Here is a 14,301-nt window from a genome sequence, read left to right as displayed (position 1 = left end):
GTTTGGGGGAGGCTAGTCGAAAGGCACAGTTAAGGAAATTTCAGAGTGATGGGAGATGCAGAAAGATGAGGAGGGGGGGAGTTACATTAGAGAAGGGAATTCATGGAGCATGTCACAAAAGAAGTGCAATTGAAATGGAGGGAGAGAACAGACGCTCCGAGAGCGCTGACCTAATTTAAACTGACCTGACATCTGCACGAGAGAGAGAGAGCGAGAGCGAGAGCGAGACTGAGCAAGCAAGGTCGGGAAATGCAGATGCAGTAGCAGACGCAATTTATGAGGAAGGAGAGCGAGAAAGTCACAGCTAGCTACTTTTAGACAATCGCACACACTCGTGTGTGTGTGTGTGTGTGTGTGTGTGCGAGAGGGAGAGAGAGGCGAAAGGGGGAGTGTGCACTGCATACACGTTATTTGTTGATCTAATTAGTTTGTTTGCAGATTAATTTTAAAACAAGTGCCACAGGCCAGACCTAAGAGGATTTCGACTACATAAAACGCCTGCAAAAAAAGATCCCCGCATAGTTGAATCTGAATTATGAACCCTACAAAAGATAAAAGGAATAATAAAACTCTCCAGCACAAATCACAATGTGACACCGAACAGGCATTTTTACACCGACTCTTCGCAGTCAGCCCACGTTAAAATTATTGAGCGTGTTTGCATGCACAGCAAATGACTAGAGATGGGCCATGATGGTCAACTAGTCGTCCAACAACTAACTACCCATTGACGTGATTTGTTCTTCTTATATTTTGTTAGTGAAGATGCTTTAATTAGCTAAAACCATCTTTGAAAGGTTGCATCTTATCCCATAGAAAGCATGCAATGCTCATTATAAAACACTTATGACGAAAAAAAAAATTATTATTTGCAACTGCATGCGAGGCAAAATTTCACATATTTTTGACCTTTCCCTAAACAGCATTACATTGTTAAAAGGATAGTTCATCCAAAAAAAGTAAATTATGTCATCATAAACTCACATTCACGTCGTTATCGTGTATAGGGGTGTCGCAATATACCGGTATTGGTGATATTTGAAACTGAATAATACAAATACAGTAACATGACACACAATAATCCAGTGTCAGTGCCATTATGGAGTGTTAAACTCTCACATGTGATTTGTTTCATTCATACTCGACACCGGAGGGCACCCTCGCGCAGAAAGTCCACAAGTAAGACTCATAGGACTAATAAAACAAATGACTTTCCATGAAATCTTTTATATGGACAAAAGTATCCTGCTGTATAAAATGCAGAAAAAAAATGTTTTGTATGATGAAATATGATGAGAATCAGCACACTGTTACAACAGTACATGGTTTATCGATGTTCAAGCCATTTCAGGTATTTTCATATGATAATGTATATTCATATCGCAATGGAAATCGACATCACCTTTATCACTGTATAGAATACTATAAAATAATCAGTTCACAGACGGAAGTTATTTCAAACACTCGATCAACACCATAACACAAGTTTGACATAAAATATGTAGTTATTCTCATAATTTGTCTGACACTGTGCTAAACTAAAAACGGTTAGCATTTTAGTTGCTTCTGTTTAGCGTAATTGTTCCTTTTGTATGTAATGGTGCGATTCATTGGTCAAAAAACTAAAAAATAAAACAAATAAAGATTAATTTGACTGATAGAATGATTTATTATTATTATTTAAATTTTTAAAGATTTCTATAGATATCACGAGATATCGTTATCGTGAATTTTTGAGGCCATGATAAAACAATGTAGTGAAAAATCTGATATTGTGACAGCCCTACTTTTGTGTTCAACAGAAGAAAGAAACTCGTACGGTTTTGGAACAACATGAGGGAGAGTAAATGACAACAATTTTCTTTTTTGAGAGAACTATCCCTTTAAATGTGTTTACCTTAACATTTGACTGTAGTTTCAGTATAATTGGTGTAAAACTACTAAATCAAAAGATATCAGCAGAGGGAACCAGCAAACGTACCTGTTTGTGCATCTCTATGTTGAGGCCGTAGGACATTTCGTAGTACTGAAAAAAAGAAAAGGATATCATTAAACTGACAAATACTAGGAGTATTCGAGTTGGCTGTTTTAATGTTAATTAGTGTCATTATTTGTTTGGAAATCATTGAAAATCCAGTCACTCTGCAGAGGTGCGTAGTGTCGTCAAAAGTACCGACTTCGGTACCAGTCCGTACAGAAATTTAAAAAATGTCCATTTCACACTAACATTTGAACGCTGTTGAGCGGATTCTTAAACACCTCTGATTGGCCATTGTGTTCACGCGCTCAACAGATATGACTGTGATTGCTACAAAGACCATCGCTTCACGGTCTTCACCGAGCAGAGCGTTCACACAGAAGCACACAGGAGCGTTTGAAAGCAGGCGTCTGCCAGCGATCGTCGATGTGCAGATATATTAGGGATCCGCTGATATACGCGGCTTTCAAACGCTCCCCGTGTGCTTCTGTGTGAGCACAGAAAAATAGATTTTTTTGCAGTTAACAGTATAGTGATATATGACAGTAGTTACACTCAAACTAAACAGGTTTCAACTTTTATTGTGACGAATGTGTGACCAACTTGAACCTGTTGCGAAATCTGCCTGAGGAAACTTTCACCCTCATCTGAAATTCCTAATTGCATGGATTCCTATTGAAATGTGTTGCAAAAATTGGCCAAACAATGGTAAATGTAACCACACTGTTAAAAAAAAAGGCAGACCTTGCCACAAATTGCAGAAATCTATGGAAGCCCGTTTCAGCCACTGAAAAAATAAACAAATAAATTACAAAAAAAAAAAAAAAGGGTAATTGCGACTTTTTCATCTCGCACTTCTGACTTTTTCATCTCACAATTCTGACTTTTTTCACAGATTTGCGAGATATAAAAAGTCAGAATTGCGAGATATAAAAAGTCAGAATTGCGAGATATAAAAAGTCAGAATTGCGAGATATATAAAGTCAGAATTGCGAGATATATAAAGTCAGAATTGCGAGATATATAAAGTCAGAATTGCGAGATATATAAAGTCAGAATTGCGAGATATAAAAAGTCAGAATTGCGAGATATACAATTGCGAGTTTATATCTCCCAATTCTGACTTTTTTTCTCAGAATTGCGTGATATAAACTTGCAATTGCGAGTTATAAAGTCATAATTGAGAGATATAAACTCGCAATTCTGCGACATGAAGTCAGAACGGCGAGATATAAACTCCCAATTCGGACTTTTTTTTCTCTCAATTGCGAGTTTATATCGCACAATTCTGACTTTTTTTCTCAGAATTGTGAGATATAAACTTGCAATTGCGAGTTAAAGTCCAATCTTGAGGGGGGAAAAATACTGATATGTTCTCAGAATTGCGAGTTTATATCTCAAAATTCTGACTTTATAACTCGCAATTGAGAGAAAAAAAAGTCCGAATTGGGAGTTTATATCTCGCCGTTCTGACTTTATTTCGCAGAATTGCGAGTTTATATCTCGCAATTGCAAGTTTATATCACGCAATTCTGAGAAAAAAAGTCAGAATTGTGAGATAAAAAGTCAATTAAATTTTATATTTTATTCAGTGGCGGAAACGGGCTTCCATAGAAATCAGCTTAGAGCTGATAAAAAAAATCATCCTTAAGCCATATGTGGTTATTTTTAAGAGTATTTTATAACAATGTAGTCCACATGAAGAAAAGAACACAGCTCAACACCACATTTACTGATAATATTCACCTTTCACCCTGATAATATTCTCTCACAAGTCTGAAAGTAAATACAGATACATTTTGGTTTGTTCCTCACAAAAATGGCTTCATAAGACTTATATATGAAGCAAGCAATATGGTCTACTTTTTTGTCTTTTCGTTGTTCAAAAACTCCTACTTGTCTGTTCCATGTCGGTAAATAAATAAGGTTCACTTTTTAGTAAACAATTCCTTTCAGCTAGCTGGTTAAATTCTATTAGATAGAGAGAATAAAGTAAAAAGGAAAGGAGAGGCAGAGAGAAAAGGGTAAAAACAACAGAGACGGAGGGATAGAAAGACCCTGTCAATAAAAGAAGCTGGCCTGACAGCTGCCTGTTGTATTCACCAGCTCTGCCAAAAGTCCACGGTGTTGCTAGGCGACTCCCACACTAAAAAAATTATGAGCCAAGAAGAAAAAAAAAAAAAGGGAGAGAAAGAAAACGGACAGAGAAAAGAGGTTAAGCCGTCTTGCCAAGAGCAAATGGCATGCCAGGCACACATAGCTGCCATATCTGTGGGCACTGAGGCACATGGCAGCAGCTCTGAAAAATTCTCTGTGATGGATGAGCTGCGTTTGAAGGACTTCTGATTGAGGGCTGAAGAAAGATGTCTGCTGTTTGGATGCGTGTCGCATCTGATGCCTGATGCAAAACTAAGTTAGGGGGTGTGTGTGTTTGTCTTACCATGACATAATGTCTCTGTATTTCTGTCTTCTCTGTGGCCAGCTTTTCACACTCCAACTTCAGACTGCAGAAGAAACAGAAAGAGAGATATGTTTTATTGGATTGGTTGAAAGAGCGATTCTGCTGGACTGTTTGGGTGTTCAGACATATATAGACAGAGATGACAAAGACAAAAACAGACAATTACAGACAAATAAAAAGACATTACAGAAAGAGATAGGAACACAACCCGAGAGACAAAGCCAGATAATGAAGACAGAAAATTAATTAGAGAATGAGACAGACAGATATACAATATATAGACACATTAGATTTACAAGACAGAAATAGACACGCATAAATATACAGAGATATAAAAACAGAATAAAGAAAGACAAAATATGTAGACATAGGATTCAGACAGATATAAAAGATAGACAATATAGACAAGATGTGAACAGACAGAAAGATATAGAGTAGAGACACAGATTGAAATAGTCAAACACAAGTTAGATGTAAAGACAGACAAGGAACACAGAGACGCAAGATAGAGACAAAAATAGAAAGATGGATAAAAATAAAACAGGCAGACATATAGAAAGACAAGATAGATGTAAAGACAGACAGATAATGAAGACAGAAAATTAATGACAGAAGGCCAGAAAGAGACCGATAGATATTCACCAGGCTATATATAGCCATATAAGATTTACAAGACAGAAATAGAGACACATACAGATAAACAGATGATATAAGAGACATACAGAAAGACTGAAAAGACAGACAGAAAGATAGGCAGGGACACAGATGCATATATAGAAAGACAAATACAAGGTAGACATGTAAAAACAAAATCATAGAAAGACAGACAGACACACAAACCAACACGTACAAGATGTACGAAAAAAACAACAAAGAGACAAAAAAGACACACAGAAAGACAAACACAGACAGATGAATAGAAGTAAAACAGACACTCAAAGAAACAAAAAATAGATCCAAAGACTGAGAGACAAACCAAAAGCTATATAGATAGATAATGAATAAGACAGAAAATGAAGACAGAAAAGAGGAGAAACAGATGGACAGACATTTATAAGATATATAACTACAAAGTATCAAAATATAGATGGACACGATAGATAGATAGACGGACACGATAGATAGATAGATAGACGGACACGATAGATAGATAGATAGACGGACACAGACACAATAGATAGACAGATACAATAGAACGATAGATAGATAGATAGACGGACACGATAGATAGATAGATAGATAGATAGATAGACGGACACGATAGATAGATGGACACGATAGATAGATAGATAGATAGGTGGACACGATAGATAGATAGATAGATGGACACGATAGATAGACAGATGGACACGATAGATAGAGGATTAAATTCATTCCCCTGCTAGAATTTATTACACTGGAATTGCCTCACTGCAAAAGTCACCCCCATCGCAGGATTTCCGAGAACTGACAAATCTATTGGTGCTCGTTATTTATTTATTTCCCAGCTCGCCTGAATGAGTTGGCCTCAATTATGCGATGCGGTGAAGACATCGCTCACTTGTGCAAAATCGTAGGGGAAGTTGGAGAAAGCAGCATGACAGCTCAGAATATTGTCAGGTTCATTGGATAAAGATGCTAGATCTGTTTTTGGGCTTATATTTACATAGATTACAAGATATAAATACCATCATTTAAATTCTGCAGCGTCTCCCACTTGGAAAAAGGGCATAGGGAGTTCAGCATGCCACGAGACTGGAGTGGATTTAGAGAGGTAAATCAAGGCTAATGTGGAATTAAACTTCAAAAGGTCAAATCTGTTAAACGCAGGCACGACACCTCGACACACAATAAACAACAGCAACTGGAAGGTTCTGCAAGTCCAAACAATCACTGAGCATTAGTTGTTCTACCCCTCACAACAATTTACCATTTTAAAGGAATAGGCCTAGTTTACCCAAAAATGAAAATTCTATCATTAATTACTCACCCTCATGTCATTCCAAACCCGTAAGACCTTTGTTCATGCAGCTACCACGTTCAAGGCCCAGAAATGTAGTAAGGATATCATTAAAATAGTCCATGTGTCATCAGTGGTTCAACCTTAATTTTATGAAGCTACGAGAATACTTTTTGTGTGCAAAGAAAAACGAAAATAATGACTTTATTTCTTTTGGTTGAACCCATGATGTGACATGGACTATTTTAATGATGTCCTTACTACCTTTCTAGGCCTTGAATGTGGTAGTTGTGTTGCTGTCTATGCAGGGTCAGAAAGCTCTTGGATTTCATCAAAAATATCTTAATTTGTGTTCAGAAGATGAACGAAGATCTTACAAGTTGGAATGACATGAGAGTGAGTAATTAATGACAATTTTCATTTTTGGGTGAACTATGCTTTTAACTTAGTAACCATGTGGCAACTTGGTATTATTGATATTAATGTCAAAGATTAGAAAAGTTGTTCCCATCTTTAATTATAAGTGGTGTACTTTATAACACAAGCCTCTTTTAGCATGCATCATGACGCTTGCACGTTGAATGGTTAAATGTGTGTTAGGTGACTAAAAGCAAAAAAAGTAGTAAATACATGTGTAATGCAAGTGCGAGAGGGTGCTTTTCAAATTCTATAATATTTTGTCTAAAACACCAAAATCAATCGAAATCAACTAGGGCTGGGTAAAAAAAAATATCGATATCTCGATATTAATCGATTCTCATTTTTACGGAACGATATAGATTCTTAAATCCCATCCAATAAATCACAATAAGCATTGTGCTTTGGTACTTTTAATATGAAAAAGTCTCAGATTTCAAATTATTTCCATTGTATTGCAGTATTCAAACAATAAATGCCATTTTGGCGCTGTTTAATGTGGAGTGACAGATCACTGCAGCACCTCGAGCAACAGATGCGGCAGCGTGAGGCGCACGTGAACTGATCATCTCCTCCACATTAATACTAGCTTCAGCACAAAATAAACATGACTACACATCCGAAGGTAAGTTAAAAGAAAGAGTACAACTTTACAAGCCGTATCCTGTCTCACGTAATTGCTCAATCAGTGTTTCAGCCGCACAAAGACATCAATATAACGGCTTGTAAACAATGTCACGTAATGTCAAATTTACCTCAGAAAAAACATATTTGGTGACCATAAACTTATTAGTCAGATAGAAAAATAAACTGTAGAGATGGGCATTTTGCTAAATATATGCACCATATAACATATTCATTATAAATGTTACTGTTCTTCAATGTTTAATTTATGTTTGGATAAATTGTTCATTTAATTTATGTTTTTATGACAGCCACCATTATGTTTATATAAAAAAAAAACTGAAGTAGAAATATTATTATGTAATTGTAACTTTATTATTTTTAACTTCATTAAAGGTCCCATGACATGCTGCTTTTTAGATGCTTTTATATAGGCCTAAGTGGTCCCTAGTACTGTATCTGAAGTCTCTTTCCCGAAATTCAGCCTTGGTGCAGAATTTGAGCCACTACGAGCCAGTCCCACAATGAGCTTTCCTTAGGATGTGCCATTTCTGTGTCTGTAGCTTTATATCCAAAATAATCGATATTGAATTGAAAGCTTGTGAATGAGAATCGAATCGTGAAATTTGTGTCAAAACCCAGCCCTAAAATCAACCCAAACTGAAATGGAATTAAGGCACATAAACGATGTACCTAAAGATTCCCACCCTTAATTACTAAACCTCAAAACAATAAAATGAGAAAGGGAGATAAAGAAAAAAATGAGAGAGAAAAAAAGGTCTATTTCTTTCCCTGACAGCCGATAAGATGATCATCTGAACGTGCATCAAATCTGCAGGCTGCCTGCGCCACAGCAATCCAGCCAGCAAAGCACCATTACTTCAATATGTACACGCGGGCTAACTGCACTTTTAATCATCTCGCACACCACAACACAGTGAATTCATAATGAAGACTCAAAGCGTAGCGCCTGAATGAGAAATCTGAGTGAAAAAGCAAATGTTCAATCTGACAGTGAGGAGAATCAGTCCAATTAGAGAAAGTGAGGACACTTCCTCACAGATCTCATCTTCATTTGCCATGCCTGTGTCTCATTAGTAAAAGCCCTTGTGTCTTCTGTATTCTCGTAGTGCTTTTTCATCTCTCTGCTTAAAGCGCACGCACACATAGTGATTAGTTAGTGAAATAGTCCAGTTCAGAGCTAAATTAAACCCCATTACTGCCAGAGAAAGGATTGATGAAGGTTTTGCCTTTGCAGCAAATTTGTCACACGCAAACTCATACACTCTTTGAAGCCTGAAATGTGCTCTATGCTAGAGCATGAACACATATGCATTTCATGTATTCAGAAATTACAGATTTATATAGCAACATAATTAAATGAAGCATTCTCAGCATTGCCACAGGGTTATTTTTCTTTAGGTCAACAAATGCCACAGCCATAGATGCATACTGATTCCTAGATCAGGTCATTTTGTGTCTACATTTGTCTTCTGAAAGTTTTTCAGAAAGACGTTTCGTCAGCTGAACAATTGCTATGTTAAACAAAAGTACAATCCACTGAACCCACTGTACGTCTTTTTCACAGCCTCATCTTCATTCCTGTCAGAAATTAAATACTGACTAAGGTCCAAGACTGCTGAACTGTTAATCAAGTTAAAAACAATTACATGCAATGGTTAGCATGTTTATAGCTAGCTACCTGAACAATCGTACAATGCACACACAAGTAATGAGAACCTCCGGTCTAAAGCTCTCCTGTCTGCTGATTAGAGGCCTTCTACACAAAAAACACCCAAACCTAAACACACGATCACGAACACGCAGAGACATATGCAAAACATGTGCAACGCTGCAAGCAACACAGCATGGTATGGAGCAGCTCACTTTGTTATGCAGTTCCTGCCCAGTTCACATTTCCTGCTGGACCTTGCACTGTAACCTGACCTCGGCCTAAGTGTGTTTCTCACATAGACCAGTGCCCACACACAAACATACCTCACCCCAGCTCATCTTGCCAAATCTCTTTAGCTCTGACTCTTTCCTGTCCTTTAATCCAACACCAATCAGCCTCCAGACACAAATTATGAGAACTAAAATTATAATCTAAGCCATGCCACATATAGCCAAGTGCTGTCTGTGCCTGTCTGGAGTGTCCCGTGTGTGCTTGCCACGTTCTACCTGGAGCAGGACCAGCTCCGTGGCAGGAGAATTCTTATGGGAAATGCCACATCTGAACCCCATGGGAAGGCCTCTGCTAATCTTGTTGTCTGACCTAAAGAAGGTCTGCGATTTCAGACTTCACATTGTAATGCCTCACGAAGTGCCATTCAGGGGCTAATTACAGTGCTATCAAGAAATTTTAGTCAAACTGTAAAATCACCCATTGACTTGAACTCACAATGTTTGACATTCAAATTATAATGCTGCTTTGTTGTGTTGGAAAGATGGTATTTACGGGATAAGCATACATTAGCAATACTGGCTATAATTAGGAGTGGGGAAACTGGATTTTCTTCGAGCCCATAAGTTGAGTTGGGAGGCACATCAATTAGAACTTCATGGCAGAAGCTAAGTGCTATTGATCATAATACTTTTCAATCTTGACTCTACGCTGTAGTATTCAGACAGTTTGTGCACCACTGATGAAAGACGGTAATAAGACTTGCCAGAAAATGCCACTGTTTTAGCCAAATTATCTACATTTCCCATCACTCTCTGTGGCAGCATGAGAATGAAACAAAAGCATCAATTGTACACCTAATGCACATCTTCTGCTCTTTGTTTTGTCGCTCCAGATGGGAAAAGGAAATATAATGGAAAAGAATGAAAAAAATAAAGTGCCCACATCGTTCTTTTAATTCAGACCAAAATCACATTGAAAATTAATATTGATTAACAAGCATAACTTGCATGAAGTATTTGCATACTGTGCTGATTGGATCATACATTATTTTACTAATGCAAATGCAGTTTATTAGGTCTTGAGTAAAGTATTAAACTTATGTTGAAATGCTGTAATAATAAACACCCAACAAGAGAATTGACTCCTGCTCTAATTTGATAACAATTGTGCAGGTGTTTGGTCATCTGCATCAGGCTTAAGCCAGATTCATTAGATAGCCGAGCAACAGCTAACTACAAAAAGCAAGAGCAGATGAACAACTCTTTAAAAACTGACTGGGAGACCAATAGAGGGCCGTATTATCCATTAAATTAATTTAGAAGGGTGCATAAAGTAACTGCTTCGCTGTTGGCTGCTGGGAAAGATTTTGAACAAATTCAACCATAACTATCCAGGCAGATATACGTAAGTGTAAAACCAGCATCCATCAGCAGGGCTGAACTGTGCTTGTACAGAGGTATTTTTTTAGCTTATTTGAACTGAACTCCGAAGGCGGGAACACAAGACACTTAACAATAGGAATGTGGGGACTGGGTGGATTTGCCAAATCTGGCATGAGGAATCAAAGCTGCAGCCGTGTGAAAGCTTGCCAGTAATAAGGAGGGGTGTACGAGTGTGCAGAAGGGGCATGGACTACCATACCGGAGAGGATGCCAGCACCTACCAGAAATCACACACGGGTCATGCCTGGTCTGGCCACATTCCTCAGCCTCAGAGTACACATCAAACACATACCCACAGAATCAAAGGTGCACATGTGTGTTATGAGAATGTGGTAGGCCTTTCCCGTTCAGAAGCTACAGCAAGGGATTTCTGTTGAATACTAACAAAAATTCTATGTCCTACTTGTAGAAATTCCAGCTGGTGTTGAATAGAGGCATCCAATCCTGCTCCTGGAAGGCCACCTTTTTGCAATAACCTCCCATGAAAGTTTATAATAATCCAGAAGACCCGTTCAGGAGCATTTAACAACTGTTAGAACTAAACTTTGCAAGAGAATGGGGGCCTTTCCCGTTCAGAAGCTACAGCAAGGGATTTCTGTTGAATACTAACAAAAATTCTATGTCCTACTTGTTAGAAATTCCAGCTGGTGTTGAATAGAGGCATCCAATCCTGCTCCTGGAAGGCCACCTTTTTGCAATAACCTCCCATGAAAGTTTATAATAATCCAGAAGACCAGTTCAGGAGCATTTAACAACTGTTAGAACTAAACTTTGCAAGAGAATGGCCCTCCAGGTGCAGAACTAAACACCCATGGTGTAGAAGGTTGATCAGATGGATGGCTAGCTGTTGGGGGTTAAGTCTGTCATCTTGGTATGGCTGGTTAGAGCTCACACACATCTTCGGGAAAGCACAAAACTAGCTACCACAAGAAAGCAACTTGAAAACTCTAACCACTGACATTTTAACCTTTTTTTATAGCCCAACAATTGCACTGCATCAGGAATTCTGCAAAAACACCCTCCCATGGGATGACTAAATCACAGGCTTGGGAATAACGATTCTCGATAATACTGACATTAGACATCTTAGAGCTTAGCGCATATATGTATTGGAAAGGGGGTTGTACCTGTGATACTGTGTCTGCAGGAACTGAAATTCCTCCTTTATGCGGTCCAGGGTCTCGGGGTAAGTGAGTTTCAGAGGTTGGGTCGACCCCGATGCTGCAGCGGCCGCAGCTGCAGCTGCAGCTGCAGCAGAGGACCCAGGGGGTGGTTGCAAAGGTGCCTATGTGGGAAAATAAAGGAGAGTTAGCATCTGAAATTTTTTTTTAAATGGATGTTTTCTGGCAACTGTCGGGCCTAACGCATGGACCTGGATCTGTTAATCATTTCAACACTTCTAATGAAACTCGGCTTACAACTTGAATTAAGTATTCTTCAAAAACCAGACAATACATTGTGCGAACATGATTTGAGGAATTCATTGCACAGAGGTCTGTGAGCATGATAGAGAGTGCTGTGCACATGGCAGAAATGAAGGACACTGATGAAAGACAAGCTCCCCAGAACGAGAGAGAAAGCAATGAAAGAATGAGAGAGGATGGGGGTTGGGGTAGTTCCATGACATAGGCTGCATTGTAAACAGATAAAGCATTACAGACAGATGCGTGTCTATATCACATTGGTTGTGGGTTTGCTGAGGATGAGGGATTGGTGTGGGGACCATGCTTGCTGCTAGAATTAAGACATTTGTTTAAAATTAAGCATGGATTAGAAGAGGGCGCAATAAGGGTGGGACCCCACCAAGCTAACTGAATTCCGCCAGCTCCAGCAATTAGGAGCTTGGCCTCAGGGTAATGCAGACAGACAGGCAAACAAAAGCCTATGTGCTGTACAGTAGGGCCTGTCCATCCGTCTATCTGTCTTCTGCACTTCTACTGACAAAGGTCCTCGAGCTCACGACTACACCTCACAGGGGTTCTCGCACTTCTCATGGGAAACTCTTCTTCTAATGAGCTAAAAGAGGGGAAAACCGCCAAAAGGGACATGATTGATCAAATGTGAAAGCGCATAAAGCCCCATTACTTCAATTAGCATGGAGCATTTGGTTCTGACGGTAGTCGCATTTACTGCCAAGCACTTGAACGGCTAACCGTTGGCAAAGTGTCATAGGGTGTTATGAGCATGTGTGACCTGCATTAACACTGTAAAGGACTCGACTTATCCAAGAGTTACTGAGAAAATGAAAGACACAGTACATGGACAGTTTAAGCTTAAAGCTGGTCTTGGAGGGATGGGGACAGATGTAGCTGCAAATATCAAATGGGGGGTGGAGAGTGTCTGTGGGTGAAAGGGGTCACCCTATGTCGGGGCACCTGGCTTGGAGTACTGGGGGGGGGGGGGGTTGAGGGGGGGACTACACGGGGAGAATGGAGCCTCTCGGCCTTCGGCTCATGGGAGACATGGCGCATTGTTAGAGACTCTAACGAGCTCCTCTCTCCAGCCCTGCATTTCAATCTACTGTCCAGATCCCCGGCTCTCACAGCTCTGGCCTAGCAGGGAGCACACACACACACTACAATTACTCCTCACAAGCCAAAGAAAAGAGTCTGAGAACAAGAGGAGGAAGGCCTTTTGACGGGGAAGAGGCGGGACGAAGGGGGAATGACACTTGGCTCTATTCCCTTCTTCCTCTTTATCTCCTCTCTCTCTACCCCACCCAGTCTCTCACTCTGATATTCACCTCTTTTTATTGAATTTTGCGTACAGGTGCAAAGAGACTTCCGGAAGAAAGAAAAAAGGAACGACAAAGAGAGCAGGCCTTCACTGAAAGGCTGAGACCAAAGAGCAAGTCGCATGGAGCTTCTTGGAGACTCAATGTTTATTAATTAGACATTCAGGTTTCTAAAACCACAGAGTGTCAACACCTCTGAGAGGCCATTATTGAGGTTCTTTCTATGTGTCCGGTCTCAATATTGCAGCCATTTTGTAAATCCTCTGTGCAACTTTCCTTGATGGTTGTCACAATAAATGGTCCACTTTACCTCGACAGTTTCACAACAAGGGTTTAACCTGGCATGGACCTGGCAGGGCATTGTGGGCCATTCTTGTCTTAGCGAGAGTCACAGACATAGTAATCTGCATTACGGCAAGACTCTGAAAACCCACGTTGACTGAACTGATTAAATCTTATATTATGCCATGCACACGGGTCACAAAAGAAAAAGACAGCTTGAGGCAGTAATGACTTCAGTCATGGCAAAATTCTCTCCTTTTTGGACGAGTGAAGAATTGCAAAGAAGTTCTCACATGACCTCTAGTAAGGGACAGGTCACGATAAAGTTGGAGTCTGCTGGAAATTATAGCTTGAGCTGTCTAGATACTATGAAAAGCCCAGTCTATAGATTATAGACATGTCCATGTTCGCTTCTTTACCACACTCACAATGGGCCTCATTTATCAATCTAACGTAGAAACGAGCGCAGATCTGTGCGCACAAATCAACTTACGACAGAGTTCACGTGTGATTTATGA

The 14,301-nt window shown here is 39.4% G+C and overlaps 1 protein-coding gene across 4 annotated transcripts in view; it reads right to left on the bottom strand.

Moving 5' to 3' along the window:
* LOC107593318 (transducin-like enhancer protein 1) overlaps positions 1-14,301 on the bottom strand; it is a 32,347-nt gene that overhangs the window by 13,857 nt on the left and 4,189 nt on the right. For all 4 annotated transcript variants that reach the window (XM_016282990.1, XM_016282992.1, XM_016282991.1 and 1 more), the window contains exons 2-4: positions 11,895-12,052; positions 4,419-4,482; positions 1,982-2,026 (exon numbers count right to left, since the gene is read on the bottom strand). In XM_016282990.1, coding sequence (XP_016138476.1) covers positions 1,982-2,026; positions 4,419-4,482; positions 11,895-12,052 — 267 coding nt within the window. The remainder of the gene's footprint in view (positions 1-1,981; positions 2,027-4,418; positions 4,483-11,894; positions 12,053-14,301) is intronic.

This window comes from Sinocyclocheilus grahami, unplaced genomic scaffold, assembly GCF_001515645.1.
Source record: "Sinocyclocheilus grahami isolate Dianchi unplaced genomic scaffold, SAMN03320097.WGS_v1.1 scaffold169.1, whole genome shotgun sequence".
Taxonomy (NCBI): domain Eukaryota; kingdom Metazoa; phylum Chordata; class Actinopteri; order Cypriniformes; family Cyprinidae; genus Sinocyclocheilus; species Sinocyclocheilus grahami.
The sequence above is the reverse complement of the archived record's forward strand: the minus strand, read 5'-3'. Positions and strand labels throughout refer to the sequence as shown.